Here is an 18,099-nt window from a genome sequence, read left to right as displayed (position 1 = left end):
CTCTATTTCCTCAGTGGAGAAAGGAGCCTCCAACATTTGTATACTCTCTGTATCTAAAGTAGAAAAATGTATCTGTTTAAGATAGTTGGCTATACGTTCCTGTTTAACTGAGCATTCTACTGGATGTGAGTCACTGGTAAGGTTATATAGGTTAGAGCAGTGGTTCCTAAACTTTTGCAGTTCCTCCAAAAAATTTACTGAGCAGTCCTGTTTTAGAAGTAGTTGGGTCTAAAAATTATAATGAGTATTTAGGTCAGGACAGAAATACTTATTTAGTTGTATGCAAAAATGCCCCCTCTGCATCCAGGCACTCTGCCCCCTCTGCCCCCAGGCACTCTGCCCCCTCTGCCCCCAGGCACGCTGCCCCCTCTGCAGCCCTCTGCATGCTGCCCCCCTCTGCTGCCCTTTGTCATGCTGCCCCACTCTGCAGCCCTCTGTCACGCTGCCCCACTCTGCTGCCCTCTGTCACGCTGCCCCCCACTGCTGCCCTCTGTCATGCTGCCCCCCCTCTGCCACGCTGTCCCCCTCTGCTGCACTCTGTCCCACTCTGCTGCCCGCTGTCCCCCTCTGCTGTCATGCTGTCCCCCGTCTGCTGCTCCGCTGTCCCACTCCGCTGTCACGATCCTTCTCACTCTGCCCCCCCCTGCTGCCCCGCTGTCCCCCCCCTGCTGCCCCGCTGTCACGCTGTCCCCCTCCGCTGTCACGATCCTTCTCACTCTGCCCCCCCCTGCTGCCCCGCTGTCCCCCCCCTGCTGCCCCGCTGTCCCCCTCTGCTGTCACGCTGTGCCCCTCTGCTGCCCCACTGTCCCCCTCCGCTGTCACGATCCTTCTCACTCTGCCCCCCTCTGCTGTCACCCTGTCCCTCTCCGCTGTCACGATCCTTCTCACTCTGCCCCCCTCTGCTGCCCCGCTGTCCCCCTCTGCTGCCCCGCTGTCCCCCTCTGCTGTCAGGCTGTCTCCCTCTGCTCCCCGCTGTCCCCCTCCGCTGTCACAATCCTTCTCACTCTGCCCCCCTCTGCTGCCCCGCTGTCCCCCTCTGCTGCCCCACTGTCCCCCTCCGCTGTCACGCTGTCCCCCTCTGCTGCCCCACTGTCCCCCTCCGCTGTCATGATCCTTCTCACTCTGCCCCCCTCTGCTGCCCCGCTGTCACGCTGTCCCCCTCCGCTGTCATGATCCTTCTCACTCTGCCCCCCTTTTCTGCCCCGCTGTCCCCCTCCGCTGTCACTATCCTTCTTACACTGCCCCCCTCTGCTGCCCCGCTGTCACGATCCTTCTCACTCTGCCCCACGGCAGCCATAAAAAAAAGAAAGAACACAAAAACTTACCAATCCGCGCGGGAGAGAGGTGGATGCTGGGTCCCGGTGCCACGCAGATTGGTAAGTTTTTGTGTTCTTTCTTTTTTCTATGGCTGGCCCGCGGCATCCCAGTGACAGCGCCGCGGCATCCCTGGGAGCCGCGGCGCACACTTTGGGAACCGCCGGGTTAGAGTAATATGCATAAAATTGCGCAGCTATGTCAGGCGAGGTGACACACAGTTTCCCGGTTTCTGACTTTTAATTTCAGTGTACAAATAAGCTATCAAGTATTTGTGTGCTACATGAATAAACAGTCGTATTTAACTTATGTGCAAAACAGAACACTCATTTGCACCCCTTGCATTGTAATATGGTTTAGTCCAGGAGACTGAAATAAGAAGTTTCTTAACTTAAGATCCTTAATGTGTGGTATATATAGATGCGATCTTTGAGCCCTCAGGGCTCGAACCACTGGTTTACCTGATTTGTCCCCCCAATTGGAAAAACTTATTATGGCACTTGCGGTGACTTAGCTTTATTTTGTCAGACATTCTTTTGTTCAGTGCCTTTCTTGTTTCTGCCAAATCAGCTAGGGTGGTTGCTTTTTGAGAGGCTTTATGTCTCATCTCAAGGGATTTAATTTTCTCTAGGAGTGTGTCTCAGAAAGCTTTCTTCTATTTTTTCATAAACAAGCCTAATTGTATGAATTTTCCCCGAAATACACATTTGTGGGCCTCCCATAATGAAATTTTGGACATATCAGGGGTGTCGTTAATTTGAGTATATATGTCTAGTGCCATCTCGATTTGTGATTTACTATAAGTGTCTTGGATCAGGAGCTCTTTCAAGCTTCATGTATATGGTTTGTGACCTGGCTGAGGTAGCGAGAGGGACATATATACTGGAGCATGGTCAGACCAGGTGACTTAGCCTATTGTAACTTCTTTAATCATAGGTAAGTGTATGTCTAATGACTGATTGCTATTTTCGGTTAAATTCATGTATGCCAATGTATATTGTATGTAACCTTGTAAAGTAAGCTCAACGTGTGCTTTGCTATATGACATGAGTTTGAACTTATGCAAGTACCATTAATCTTTTGAAACTAGCCTTTGTGGTGACAGAAAAGGTGTATTCATTGCAAAGTGACTAAGGTGACACCAGTCACGGCCAGTTGTTCAGATTGCTGTATCTGGGACAGGCTGGGCATTCGTGACAGCCACCTATTCATTTTATATTTTTAAATAAATTGGATGAAGATTAGCAATTGCCTGCTGTAAGGTGGCTGGTCCTGGGGGGAGGGACCAGTGACCAGGAAGTATTCTGTACCACATTTCGGAGCCTGGAGAGGGGGGGGGGAGCATTCAGGTCAACTGGAAACCCCGTTAAGTACGTGCCTGAACCTATTCTCAGAAACTGCTTGCATTGTTGTGTTAAACACTGATGATATAAACAGCAGGTGAATGATAAGCATAAAATAATTGCCTATGGGGTAAATAAAAAATGTGTTACAGGGAGGGCAATGGCATACGCCTACATTATGTGACATGGCCATATCGTCTACAGTGGAAGAGGTGGTGCACAGACTTTTATTCGCACAGGTACTTTTAACAATATTAAGATGTATGGCATTCTCGTAATATGTTTTTCATTTTTAAGCAAGCTAAATGTTATTGCAACCTCTTCATACGAGTATAATCTCGTAATGTGACCCGCAGCTAAAAAAAAAGAATGTGCGCCCATGCTACAGGCTTTCTATCTTTTTTATTCTTTTAAACACTTCCCACTTGCAGCAGCAGAAAGTCATTTTTACCAATGACTAAAATATTGAATATTATAAATCCAGCCCAAGAAATCTGAGTCATTCACAGATAGCACATTGCTTTAATAGGTTTTTTGTACTTTGTTCCATACTTCTTCTATAAATACTTCCCATTTATATTGTCAGATAAGCATTACATTAATTTAGCAATACATTCAACTGCTAAAACTTATAAGAATGAGTCATTGAAATGAACTAGAACCATAACGTTAAAGGCAAAATCAAAGCCTTCCACATGATCACAGTCTCTGTAACACTAGGAACTGTCTGAGTGACAGTGGGAACAAAGGGAAAGAATCAGGCAGATTATTATTACCAGAGCTAAATAGAGTGTGGCACCCTCTCTGTAACTGTCTACTTTCCTTTTTTTACTCTTCTCTGCAGATTAATTCAGAAAAAGTAGAAAATAGATAGGACAAATGAAACGGAATATATTACCTTCTTATTTCAATGTGATGGCTTAAAGGATTTAAATATACCCGTGGAAGGAGTTTTACATATTACACAGATACGTTTTAATTAAAGTAACACTTTTAGTATTTTATCCTTTTTTGGCAAAAGATGTATCTGAAATCAGACCTGTAACTGTAATAAATTTATTGTCATCTGGTAAACAGCAGGATCTATGCAATCCCTGGTTAGGCTTACTCGTAAGTATGTAAATATGAAGCAATAGCAATGCCATTGGTGAATGATGTGATTTACTCTTTCTTCCAGAAGGGGTCAACCCTTGCCTGACTCACCAGATACAAGTAATATACACAGGTGAATGGGGTGAATTGGGAAGAAGATAAGTAAATAATAGTGGATGATTTGGCCTTAGACTGAGATAGATAACAATCAAGGACAACTAGGTATGAGAAGTGAACAGAAAAAAACATATCCAGGGCAATGTCAAATTACACAATATATTGTAGAAATGATCAAGCAAATAATATTCTATTAAAAGTCTCATTCCTAATGCATATAATCGGTAACAGTGTGGCTGACCTTCCAGTGGTACTCGTGGTTGTATTTGGATCTCTAACTTGGTTGTACACAGTAGCTCAGCCTTTGATCTTTAAGAGAAATATACAATCCTAGGGCCTGATTCATTAAGGATCTTAACTTGAGAAACTTCTTATTTCAGTCTCCTGGACAAAACCATGTTACAATGCAAGGGGTGCAAATTAGCATTCTGTTTTGCACATAACTTAAATACTGACTGTTTTTTCATGTAGCATACAAATATAAACTTTAAATTTCAGTGTACAAATAAGCTATCAAGTATTTGTGTGCTACATGAAAAAACAGTCAGTATTTAACTTAAAACAGAATACTAATTTGCACCCCTTGCATTGTAACATGGTTTTGTCCAGGAGACTGAAATAAGAAGTTAAGATCCTTAATGAATCAGGCCCCTAGTCGTTTAGTGTTTCAGGGGTAGATTTATCAAACCTAAAAAGAAAAAGTGGAGAGGTTGCTCATAGTAACTAATCAAATTGCAGCTATCATTTTGTAAAATATACTAGATAAATAATAGATAGAATATGATTGGTTGGTATGGGCAACACCTCCACTTTTAATTTATAGAAGGTTTGATAAATTTACCCTTGAAATACTACTAGATTTATGTTCTGTTTGATTACATTTTTTTTTTATATTCTTTATTTTCAATGCGAGCAAACAAAAGGTGTTACATAGTTACACATAATAATAATCCACTAGAAAGAGTATAATGCCAGTACACAACATTTGTATCAAATGGACAACCACTTATTCTATATGTTATCGTGTCTTACTACGCATTAGTTTTGAATTTTGTAATAAAACACAAACTCAAGAACACTCCCCAAAGAGTAGGGAGACATAAAGAGGACATCAAGAAGATAAGGGGGGTAGAAGGACACATAAGGAGATAAAGGTGGAGGGGGGGGAGCTAACAGGAGCTAAGCAGATGAAGAGCATACAATCTTAAATTTGTCTGAGTTTTTAAACTCAATCCAGAAAAACCACGTGGCCATATATTCTGCAGATTTATCATTGGCTGAAAGAATAATGTCCTCCAAAGACATATAGTAGTCAATTCTATTGAGCCAGTCCATAATCGAAGGAGGCGTTCGGGATCTCCAACGTGTGGGTACTACTGCCCTGGCTGCATTATTGAGATGTTTTAGTAGAGATTTTTTATATTTAGAGGGTTTAATCAAGGAGAATGATAATAGCCAGAAGCCGGGGTCTTTGGGTACCTCATGTCCCACGATAATACTGGATAGTCTAATGACTTTGTTCCAGAATGGAATGATAAGTGGACACTCCCACCAAATGTGTATTAATAATCCCGGAGAGCGGGAGCATCTCCAGCAGGAGGAGGATATCTGGTAGTTGAATTTGTGTAACATTGTAGGGCATCTATACCACCTGGTCAAGAGTTTATAGTGAGTTTCTATTACAGAGATGCTTAACGAACAGGTGGGTGTATTTGTGAATATATTTTTTGCCATGAGGCTGAAGTTATATGTGGCGCTAGGTCTAGTTCTCATGATCTAACAAATGGAGGCGGAGCACTGAACTGATCTTCGATCAAAATTTTTTAAATCTCAGATATGATATGGACTGGAGCAGATTTGGATAAGCAGAGGTTTTCAAATGGGGTTGGAGGTCTGTTAAGATCAGGCGTCGGCCAGCTGGTGATCATGAAATTCCCTCCTAACTTTATGGGCATCTCGAACAGAAGTCCTAAGAGCTCCAGTCGAGGAGTCAATTTGGGGAAGAAAGGACCAGTTCAGGTCTCCGCCTAAAACTACCACTCCCTCTAATTGATCTTCAATCTGTGTTAAAATTTTGGTAAAGAAAGCAACCTGAGAATTGTTAGGGGCATATATATTTACTAGTGAGAATTGCTGGTCAAAAATCTTAACTTTAATAAGCAGGACTCTACCTTCCACTATCACCGTAGTGGAGATATCAGAAAGGCGTAGGTGTTTAGCAAATAAAATCGCAACCCCCCTAGATTTAGATAACGGGTAATTGCTAAAGAAACCTGTGGGGTAATAATGATTAGAGAGCGAAGGGGCATGGCTCTTTTTAAAATGGGTTTCCTGGATAAATGATATATCTACCTTGTCTATATGTAATGTATGTAGAAGGCGTGAGCGTTTCTGTAGGACATTTAGACCTCTAACATTGGTAGAAATAAATTTCAACTTATCCATTGAAGAGGAAATCGGCGACGTCGGTCCCATCCATACCGTCTGGAATATCTAGGAACGGACCATGGGGCAGGTTTCAAAGTATCCAGCTTGTAGGCACTAAAAGAGCTCCCAGAGGGGGGAAAGAAAGGGTAAGACAGGATGGAAGGGGAAGAGAGAGATAAAAGGACAAAGCAAAATACATACAAAAAAAGAGAGATCAATAACAATTGATACATAGAAGGTAACATAGTAAGTAACCGTCACAAAGACCAGGGGGGGGGCAGTAATAACCCCTGTGTTTGATTACATTTTTAAGCATGTTATGTTTTTATTTAAACCATTTTTGTTAGTCACAATTAGACAGTAAAATACTAGAGCACTGATTGTCCTTTCCATTATACAACTGCTGCACCACTCTGCAAACCCCTATAGTGGCTCATTTTAACCTCCAGAATGCATTTCAAGCTACTCACCACCTCTCATTAATCTCTGACATCATCACCCGCTTCTTCGCTGTAGCCTTTGCTACACTCCCATAATTATACTCCCTCTGTAGACTTCCAGCTATGATTCCCTTCGTCTTGTTCCTATTTTCTCAGAATTACCTCCTCCCTCATGAGAAGGGCCCTCTCCATGCTCTGTGCACCTTCTCCTTCAACCTTGTATGTACCTATTATGTTTCTATGAATGATTTGCTTTTTCTATGATTTTTATATGTCTGTCTAGGATGTAGAATTCTGTGGCTCCTTATAATTAAAAAATAATGATGATGATGATAGTTTGTTGGTCATAGACAATCTTCCTAATAAGAGTTTCATCTGAGTAGGGGGTATCAGCACCTTGTTATTCAATCTTTAGCTACAAAAAATATCTGCATGTTTATTAATGGATGAGATCACAGCAAAGCCAAATAGATCATCAGAATGTTCACAGCAGAACAAAGATTTTTAGAACCTGAGTTGTATAATTATGTTAGTGAAAACAGGTCTGCATGTGGCAGGGTTACTGTCATGATATGAGAAGGGAAGCTAGAAGGGGACAGTTGAAGGTTCCCAAATAGCACAGCATAGGTAGTGGGTGACCAATTCTGTGTGCTATGGCTAGGGTAGGACTGAGAACACTAAAGACTAAACTGCCATTTCACCCCGATGCAAGAAAGTTTTGGTGTTAAACACACATTTCTATCAAATAAGGAGAATACTGTACATCTAGCTTGATTAGTTTCTTAGTTGTTACAATGTAAAACAACTAATATAAGGGACTAGGGTGCTACATACTAAAATGCACACTGAAAGTTAGTGGGAGAAGTCAATATAATGTAATCCTGCAGTTATACACCCGATTACACTATTCTTTTTAGTATAAATAAGTCAACATTTGTACATTAATCTGTACCTTGTCACCAAACACTCGCCAACTGAATGTGTCAATTGTGCACCAGATGTATGAGAATAATTGCTGCCAATGCCAGGTTCCTTCACCGGCACCTGGACCTCGCTTCAACATTGGACAGTTTGGGGATGGATTAGAGAGTTAGCTGTTATCTGTAGGTCACAGAATTACAGTTGCTAATAGCTATAAGGCAGGATTTTGAAAGCAGAATGGTGTTTATTGTTCATAGGTAGCCTTAAACAGGGTTGTTACAATCATTATCTGGTACTAATGATGCACCTAGATGGAATTCAGGAATGTACTCACACCATATAGCAACATTTGCTCTTTATATATAGCCTAAACCAGTTTTCACCCCTGCTATAATTTAAAGTAATCCTGCACAAGTACTAGTGGATGTTTGAGCAGGATGGCCAGTCTCGGAGTAGACTGCACTTAGCCAACCAATCATAACTAGATTTGACTGGGCCAATGGACAGGGGCTTTTTGCTCGTGTGCAGTTCATTTCTTCCCTAATTATCCATTTTGGCAGACCTCCCTCTTGAAATCATGGTAGAATACAACACAGGGTTGTTACATATTAATGCTAAGTATCAGTAGATCCAGCCACAGGAAACAATGCATTGTCTAAAATTGGAGTTAAGCACAAATTATAGTAATCTTGGATTCCTAAATCTACATGTTTCTTCATTGGAAAATTTCCCTGTTATCTCTAATACACAGACACACACACAGGTTTAAGTTTCAACAGAAAACACTAATAAACCCTTGGTAGTCATACTTCCCTGTTTTACCAGGACAGTCTCTGTTTTTGTTGGAAATATCTCCTATAATTTCTTATGATCTAAACATAATTCATGACACATAAGGGTGTTAGTTCTCTGCTTAGGGAAAAATAAAACAAAGCCTGACAAAAATGAATCCATGACCCAAGTACTGTCTAGTGCCAAAGAGTTTTACACTACCACCGAGGAGGATCTAATGACCATATGGAACTACAATCAGCTAAGATATGTTCTCTCTAAAAATCCGTGCAAAAATATTTATATCTCCATCCTACAGCCTGGAAATACTATTTCTGTTTTGTTTTATTTTTAGGTGGATGTGCTGAATGTCTGTACCTATTTATTTTATAAAGAAAGTTATTTATACCAATTACAGCAAAAAAACCTTTCATATTTTTTATGCTTTATTTCAGATAGAAAAGAGAAAATTCAGCAAAGACTCCAATTCAACATACTGTATCTTTATGGTCAATAAGCCGTATGCTATAACGTGCTCAGTGGTCGCTTTTTACATTCCTTTTTTCTTGATGGTGCTTGCTTACTATCGCATTTACATCACAGCTCGAGAACATGCCAGACAAATTGGAGTTTTACAGCGGGCTGGAGCCCCAATGGACCATCGACATCAGCATCCTGATCAACATACCACTCACAGGATGAAGACAGAAACCAAAGCTGCTAAGACTTTGTGCATTATCATGGGCTGTTTCTGTCTTTGTTGGGCCCCATTTTTTATCACCAATGTGATTGACCCTTTCATAAACTACTCTGTACCAGGGCAGCTGTGGACAGCTTTTCTCTGGTTAGGCTACATTAATTCAGGGTTGAACCCTTTCCTGTATGCCTTTTTGAACAAGTCTTTCAGACGTGCCTTCCTCATTATTTTGTGCTGTGGAGATGAGAAGTATCGAAGGCCTTCAATATTGGGACAAACTGTTCCATGTTCAACCACAACAATTAATGGATCAACGCATGTGCTTAGGTGAGTACACTTTACAGCTTGTAAGAATGCTTAGTAGTCATTTGTTTTAGTCCACACACTGCATGCTATGTATTTTAAATAATATTTTTTTTAACTGAATTAGTAAGAAAAATAGTTTTATAGCAGCAAGGGCCGGAACAGTGTATTGCCAGGCCCCATAACAAAATTTGGGTAGAGGCATGGTGATGCTGTTGTATCCTCTTCTGAACATCCATGGTCAGGTGCATGTAGGGAGAGAGTGGGGGCTTCTTGGAGCTGGGGCCGAACCGATAGTTATTATATCTTTGTATTCATACTTCTAGTTTTCTTTTTTTTAGTTTTAAAGGGCTAAACAACAAATATTTATATTCAATGTAATTTCTATTTTGTATTTATATTTGTATTTAATTACTTTTTTTATTGGAAATGCAACTTTTAATTAATGACTGTCTAGCCAATATTCTCTTTTGTGTAATTATCACTTCATTCCACTATTATATTGTGTACAAATAGGGTAATGAAACTTTAGCATTTGTTGCTGTTAAAGCTCATTTCAACACTACTTCTGCGTTATTGTGGGGTGTACGTATAAATACATAAATACTTGACATACGTTTTGGTGCACATACAACTGTTTTTGGTCTTGGGATGAGTCCAACTGAACACATGCATACGGTATGCTTTTTTTATGTGCAGCTATTCCTACGTACGACAAATGCGTCCACTTCTAAATGAGCCCCCTAATGACTTCCAGACAAATATGGACACCATTTAAAACAGAATGACGTACAATGTCATGCTAAAAATATATTTTTGACTTTGGTCAAAATTCTATGAGAAATCAATATAACCGACTCTGAATTTCTGCTGCTTTTCATAGATATACTGCTGCAAATGAATTCCCAAACCACTGTCAATTATACAAACTGTCAATTATACAAACATTTGCCGAATAAATAGCACCCAGTGGAGAATCAGGTCAGTCCCAGTTCATGAACATAAAGTCAACTTGCAGCATCAACAAATCTCACTTTTCTATATCCTTATTAAAGTTGCCAACAGCCCAACAGACATCATTCATTCTCCCTAGATTGTACTAAGTAAAATCTTCTTTGGATGCTGTCAGTAACTATTAGTAGCCCAGAATATTAGTGTGTACCCTGCCTTTGCTAGATTACTATAAATACAATACTTCAGCATTGCCTACCTGATTTATCTTTCTCTTTATTTCCCACCCTCACTACAACATACTGACCGCCACAAAACACAATTGCTTTCTGTACTTGTCCTTAGTGCAAGTACCTACATAGGTGTAGAAATAAATAGGTATCTGTGATTTCAAGATGCCAACTCCCCGCAGCATGGAGTGAGCAATGATTTATTCATTTTGCCATTAATCTAACCTAATGTAAAGGTAAAACAATTCAATTCGCCCACCTCTACCATATATTTTAATAATGTTTTTGGTCTTAGTAACACTAGGTATGTACAGTACTGTGGTTTTACATAGTAGTATATGTAATGTGCTATTGATTAAGTAATACCTATTTTTTATACTTCCCTGTTCGATAGATGTAGAGGATAGTTATAAAAAGTAAAGGTGGGTGCCACTTAAAGATAGTATTCGCAGTAAAATGTGGAATCAACCTATGGTGCTTAGTAACTGTATATAACCATGAATGTTTCATATATGAAACTTAATTCATACCACATAAATTCAATTAATTTAAAGTACAATTCAGGTGTATATGTCCAAAAATAACAATTCAGGTGTAGAAATCCCAACAAAACAGAAATGGACATATATTTACAATCACTTGACCAAAGTTGTAAAATGGCTCTTCTATGATTTATCAATGTGTCCTGGACCCTCTTGCTCAACCAGGTAAGACTGAACAATGACACTCTCTTCAATCACTAAGGATCGGATGGAATCTTCTGTTTCTCCTTAATCTGGTATCTTAGAACACAATGTTTTAGTCTTTGTTTTGTGCGCAGACATGAAAAAGGATAAAGAAAACAAAGCCACAAAAATCTGCCATATTACCTTTTATTATAACTGACAAAAATAAGTAATGCCATTTGCAGAATATTGAAAATGTTGCAATATGTAGAAAAATTCCCCTTCTCCTGGAGACTTTGCAAGTATTTGTACCAGACTCTCATTCTCAATTTGTGTCTCTATAATATATGTGAATGGACCTCTCGGGATAATAACGTGCTCTTTATGAAGGTTAACCCTGATAAAGACCCTGGGGAGAGTCATACAGGTGTAGTATTTGGAGGTGCTGGCAGATATCCAGTTGGGAGCATTTTCCGTCTTCATAAAGAACATAACCTGTGCTATTGATATATCACATTGCCTGCTGAGTCAATGACTACATTTGCTTATAAAACTAAATTCATTTGTTGTGTCTTTATTTAATAAGCATCCCTCTAAATAAAAGATGGTATATGTAATTCAGTCTATTTGTATATGCTTTTGAAACACAATTATTTACATGTTACTGCCTTTACATAGTGTTTTACAAATGACAGCTTGCAGTGTGATGAATAAATCCTAGGGCTGTCAGTATTGTGATATATCCTTATGAAACTTTCAGATAAATATCAGTTCTTTATTTCAATATTGGTGTTTGTCATCCACCTAAAATATATATTTGCTTACTATTTGTAAGGAGACAAAAAACAGCAGCCTGTATTTGAGTCAGCCGTTTTATGTTTCTTGAGAAAATTAATTTTTGTTATGCCTCTCACACTGTGTATGAAGAGTGACATTTTTTCATACCAGATCTGTTATATTTAAGCATTAAATAATTGCCATTCCTCTTGTTTCCTTCCTGCAGTTCCTTCCTCTGTGCTGTCATAAAAGTGAAGAAATCTCAGAGATTAGATACAAAAGAGGTAATTTACGAAGTGTAAAACGCCAGAGGTGCAGAATAAAATCAGCTCTGGTCTCACTATGACCCTCAATTTGTCAGGCAGCCTAGATTTCCCCAAGGCACATAGGTCTACTGAGTAAGATGCCGGCATTCAGGGGCTGGCTGGGAAATTTTAGCCCGGGGGGGAGGGGGGTGAGACTTGACTTGGTAACCTATTAAGAACACTTTAAAGGAATCCTAGTAACCCTGTTCAAGGTAGCCAACCATGGGACGTGGCCCAACCAACCCTGCCAGCATTTGTGGAATAGTAAGATTTCTGCTCAGGTTGAGGGGAAGAGTTTGGCGGAGTGAGTATGATCTTTGCAAAGCACCAGTTTTGAGGAGCAGAACACAAATTTGATTTCATTTTGTGAAGCATGACTATTGTATTGAGATAAATTGGTGTAGAGAGTGCTCCTTTTCATGGGCATTCCTTGTTGTACGGAGGGGCACACAGCTATTTTTACTATTCAAAAGTACTAGACTTATGTACCAGTGCACCTTTAATGTAACACCTTTTTTGCCTTCGTGTTGCATTTTGGCAGAGAAGCACTTGAAGCACTCCAAGCAATAAAAAGCTTCACACCCACAAAAGTGAGATATGGAAACAGTCTCATTCTCGTGATTAATTTAAACCAAAAATTAGGCTAAGCTAAGCAGTGTTTTAGGAAAAAAACTGACATTTGTTATTTAATGAGAGGGGTAATAATAGAAGTAAGAGATGGAATTTTGTAGAGTGTTTTTGTAGCATTTGCTCATAGCCCAGTCCAAATGGAACTTGGCGGGAGTAAACCACTCTGCAAATCATGCAGACTCGTCTGTTAACACAAGTGGCAAGTGTAATCAGGAAAGTGCTGGAAAGTCTTGCACGAATGCTATTTTCTAGCTTTTCAAGCTATCCCTTGGTTTATACTGCTGCTTGTGTGAAAACGGAGGCAAGCAGGCACTGGGATTGGCAATTTTGATGCATGCATGATTTTCACAGCAGTTTGTTTTTGCCTTGTGTTTGAATGCTGTTTGAGAAAATTCTGACAAACGCTCATCTGGATGATCTGTAAAGGATTTGCCTTATCTTCAACTTTCAATATCTAATTAATATTTGACATGAAAATATCTGGATACTTGATTCTGTGTTAGATTACAAATCAAATCCACTTGAGTCCTTATTTAATTAACCAATCAGCAAGTCGTACCCATGCAAGCATCATCTCATACTAGAAGAATGGTGTGGATTGCTTGTCTATATAGTGGATCAATATTTTAACTAAATCACTGATATTTAAATTAATTAGCTATATAAGTATTATAAGTATTGTAAATTTATATAAAGCACCTCTTTTGCAAATCTCTGTGTGTTCATTGTGTTGGTTATGTAGTTTATAGCTTCAAATCCTGTATGATTTTAAGAATAACATTCAGCCTTATGTAAGTAACATGTTTTATGATCTATACACAACTGTCTTTGTATTAATACAGTTTTAACATGGTTGAACATATGTTTCCATGTTGTTGTTTTTTTATTTAAATTATAGTACAGACAGAAATAGCAAATTACAGACTTCCAGTCCAATATTAATTCAAACAGAAAGTGATAATTACAACATTTCTTGTCATATAACACTAAAACAAACAAAAAGATTATGGGATAAGGGAGAGAGGGGTGGGAAGGAGGGGTAAAAGTGTCTATAAGCGAGCAGATCTGCATTGGATTTAAAAAAGAAAGGCTTGTGATGGAGATTAGAGGATGTGAGTGGAGGCAACTGGGCCCCAGATGCCGGTGATGAACTAGAATGAGACTCCTGGGAAAGTGAATAGTAAACAAGAGAAGCATTTGGGTACACACTGAGAAGAGTTTATACACCCTTAGGAGTATGAAAGAGGGGGACTTTGTTGAGAGGGTTATTTCATCTTTTCTCATATAAAAATCTATCTTGTGGATAGACAATTGAGGGTGGAATACGGGCTCTGGCAACATTGTTTAAGTGCTACAATAAAAATTGTTTGTATTTAGAGATAAAGCAGTCAGACATCAGGATCAGCCGGAACTGGGATCCCCAATATTACACTGGAAAGCCTGATAATCTCAGTCCAAAAGGGAACAATATAGTCGCAATATCACCATATATTTAAAAGAGACCCCATGGACCCATTACAATGCCAACAGAAAGTGGACACTGATCGAGCAAATTTGTGGAAGGACACCTGTACCATCAAATAAGAAGTGTGTCTACACCACTGAGGAACATTCATGTGTCACTGGGTAAACTTTGGATTATGAGATTTGGCCTACCCTAGTGCTAAGATCTCTATTCAATCTCTATTCGATCTCTATGGAGTCAAATAAATCTTCCAAAAGAATGTTATAAATTCCCGATATAGTATGGTTTGAGGGAGCTTGTTGTTTAATGTTTCCATGTTTTAACATATGCCAAACATTTATAAAAATTGGTGTAAAAGAAAAACATGGTGTTTCCCACAGTTTCCAGCAGATGTTTGCTTTCATTTGAAAAACTGCTCTACCACAATTGCTGCATCTGATTGCTTGCTATCAGCACACCACATTTTGTCTTCTCTTTGCACCAGTTTCATAGCTGTCCTTTACAGAAGCAATTGATTAAGGGCACGGGCATTTAGGGCATATTGTCCCCTTGCTGCTGTGTGGCATTCAACTACAGAACAGGAGTTCTGCTTAGGGATGATGATCTTTGCAAAGTTACAAGAAGGAAGTAGACATGGGAAAACAGAATGCAGCTCAAATGGAACTTTAAAAAGGAACCATTGATCAGAAAGGCCATTCAAACAACCACTTGCAGTTATGCAATTGAAGAATTGCTCTGTTGATTACAACAAGATCAATAATTCCTTTATAAAATGCTATTTGGGCTGCACTCTATTGAACTTCATTCAAGGGCAGTTGAACAGAACCTATGTAGCTCAAGCAGAGATGTAATGTGGGCTCATTGGCCATGTGCATGCACCCTATGGTGACCTAATCTACAGATACCACAGAAAAATAGTATTTTGGATTTATTTATTCAATAAAATCAGCAGAAATTGAATTTCCTGTTGTGTGAAAAGTTTAATTTTAACCATACAGTTGAGTGAAAACACATTATGCCAAGGTCAGCAGAGCTCTCAGAGACCATTGAAAGAAGGATTGCTCATACCCATGTGTCTGATTGAAATTACAAAGCAAAATTAAAGGATTTTCAAGTTCAATCGCTACACTGTGTAACAGCCAAAATACAAATGTAGAAAATTGCAGATCTCTGGCAAGATCAGAGCACCCTACCAGCAGCCCACCAAATTCAGCCCACACAATGATCAAAAGGTGCTCAAACATATATCCAAGTATCAGGCTTAATATCAAAGGATCCATGGATAATGTGCAATAATCAACTTTCTCAAAATGATAACTTGGTTTACATGGTAGGATTGAAAATGCTACTGCTCATGAAAAGAATACATGAAAAAGAAGTGCATGACTGATGTTTGCTAGAGATTGCCTGGTTGTAGATCAATACATCAGGAACAATGTGCTATGGTGAGATAAGATAAATAAACAGACTAACACATAACCAATCAGAACAAATTCAACGCTCTTCAGGCCTGGGCTGCCTCAAGTGGTCATAATGTTGAAAATACTTTTGTCTGATTGTATGTCTGCAGCAGTAAAGATTATTTCTGACAGGTTACTTTATTTACAGTATAGAGTAAAACATACATCCTAAAAAAAATTTAAATGAGAGTGACTCTCATCATCCTCATCATCATCATTTATTTATATAGCGCCACTAATTCCGCAGCGCTGTACAGTGAACTCACTCACATCAGTCCGTGCCCCATTGGGGCTTACAGTCTAAGGTCCCTAACATACACACACAGACTAGGGTCAATTGTTAGCAGCCAATTAACCTACCAGTATGTTTTTGGAGTGTGGGAGGAAACCGGAGCACCCGGAGGAAACCCACGCAAACACGGGGAGAACATACAAACTCCTCATAGATCAGGCCATGGTCGGGAATTGAACTCATGACCCCAGGGTTGTGAGGCAGAAGTGCTAACCACTTAGCACTTAACATTTGTTTCAAACTGGCATGTTTCATGTACACACAAACACAAACACACACATGTTTTATTGCATGGTATGGACCCATGCCTAATAGGGAAATGCCTATGCTAATACCTTATCAACAGGACAATCAAATGGATATGTTTAGAGCTGTTTATCACTACAGTTATCAATTGACATTTTCAATTTGACCTAGACCAGATGACTGCCTTATGAGAACAGTTTCATATATCCAGCCAGCCTGGCCATACACCTAGCCAGACACCTAGCCATGGCTAGTCAAACAGTTTATAGACATGGTCAACCACTTTGTATCGATTAAACTATTTTTATTTCTCTTTATAGCTGTTATCCGATTCTTTATATAGAATTTCACAGCTAAACAGTTTTGATCTTTCACTGTGGATAGCAGAGCCATGAAGCATGCAACGCAATCATGCTTTCTTGGCACCCTGCATGTTGAATGAACTTCATCATGTGCTTCTCAGCTGCTTCGACCTCCTTCCAGGTTTTTTCCCCTCACTTCTGTATGGCTCGAAAGAAAGCAAAAATGCCTTTACTGATGAATCTGTGAAACACAGAGAAAACAACATACCGTATATACTCGAGTATAAGTCGACCCGAATATAAGCCGAGGCACCTAATTTTACTACATAAAACTGGGAAAACTTATTGACTCGAGTATAAGCCTAGGGTGGAAAAGAGCGCTAATTTAAACACCTAAATAAAAATGATAGGTTCAATCTATGAAATCATTTTTAGCTAAACCATAAATAACAGTAGATGACAAGGAACATTCATAAATGATTATAAAATCATTGGCATTGGGTACAACCTAACCTAAATAAAGGGGTATATAAGGGGTAGGGATATAAATGTATGAACATGGTGGCTGTATTGTTTGTTCATTATGTAATTGCACTGTAAATTAAAAAATAAAAAAGAGAGAGAGAGAGAGAGAGAGAGAGATTTTTTCCACTTACCCGGCAGTGGAATGCATATGCGTTCCAACAACAGGAAGTTCGGCATTTGGAACGCAAGTTTGTATTCCAAATGCTGAACTTCCTGTTGTTGGAACTCATATGCAGAAGTTTACAGCCGAGGGACCGGACACCAGGTAAGTTCACCCGTGTATAAGCCGAGTGCCCTTTTTCAGCATACAAAAGTATGCTGAAAAACTCGGCATATACACAAGTATATACGGTACTTTGAGTAACAGGATATTGTGCTACACCAACCTTTTGAAGCCTTAGTTGTGCTAAGGTCTCGTGTTGCCGGATCATTACACTATCTCCCTTCTGAAAGGAAAGTGTTGACCGAATGCATGCCCACTTGTCTCTCTGGTTGTCTGGTTGAGAACATTTGAAAGAGTAACTAGATAATTTAGACGCTTTGTTGAAGACAGTGTTTGGGGATTTTTAGCTCCACATACCTGAGCAAAAAGGCGTAAACAATCAGATCCTCTGAAATGTGACAAAGCAGTTGGTCTTGCAAACATGTAGATATTAGCGGCTACTACACATTCTTTACACAAGAAGTTCCATTGCTCTTTGCATTGCTGGTATCAGCAGGATTGGAACTTTCTGACCTCATTTTCCTCCGATTTCAATCCATGTGAAATGCTTTGTCTCAAGATCAGAAAGTCCTAGGGCAAAATCTGTGTGGAAATCCAAAGTAT

At 39.5% G+C, this 18,099-nt stretch overlaps 1 protein-coding gene across 1 annotated transcript in view; it reads left to right on the top strand.

Moving 5' to 3' along the window:
* Nucleotides 1-18,099, top strand: part of HTR4 (5-hydroxytryptamine receptor 4) — a 394,727-nt gene that overhangs the window by 247,874 nt on the left and 128,754 nt on the right. The window contains exon 6 of the mRNA XM_075209600.1: nucleotides 8,881-9,449. Coding sequence (XP_075065701.1) covers nucleotides 8,881-9,449 — 569 coding nt within the window. The remainder of the gene's footprint in view (nucleotides 1-8,880; nucleotides 9,450-18,099) is intronic.

This window comes from Mixophyes fleayi, chromosome 4 (assembly GCF_038048845.1).
Source record: "Mixophyes fleayi isolate aMixFle1 chromosome 4, aMixFle1.hap1, whole genome shotgun sequence".
Taxonomy (NCBI): Eukaryota; Metazoa; Chordata; class Amphibia; order Anura; family Limnodynastidae; genus Mixophyes; species Mixophyes fleayi.
This window is presented reverse-complemented; position numbering and strand designations above follow the sequence as displayed.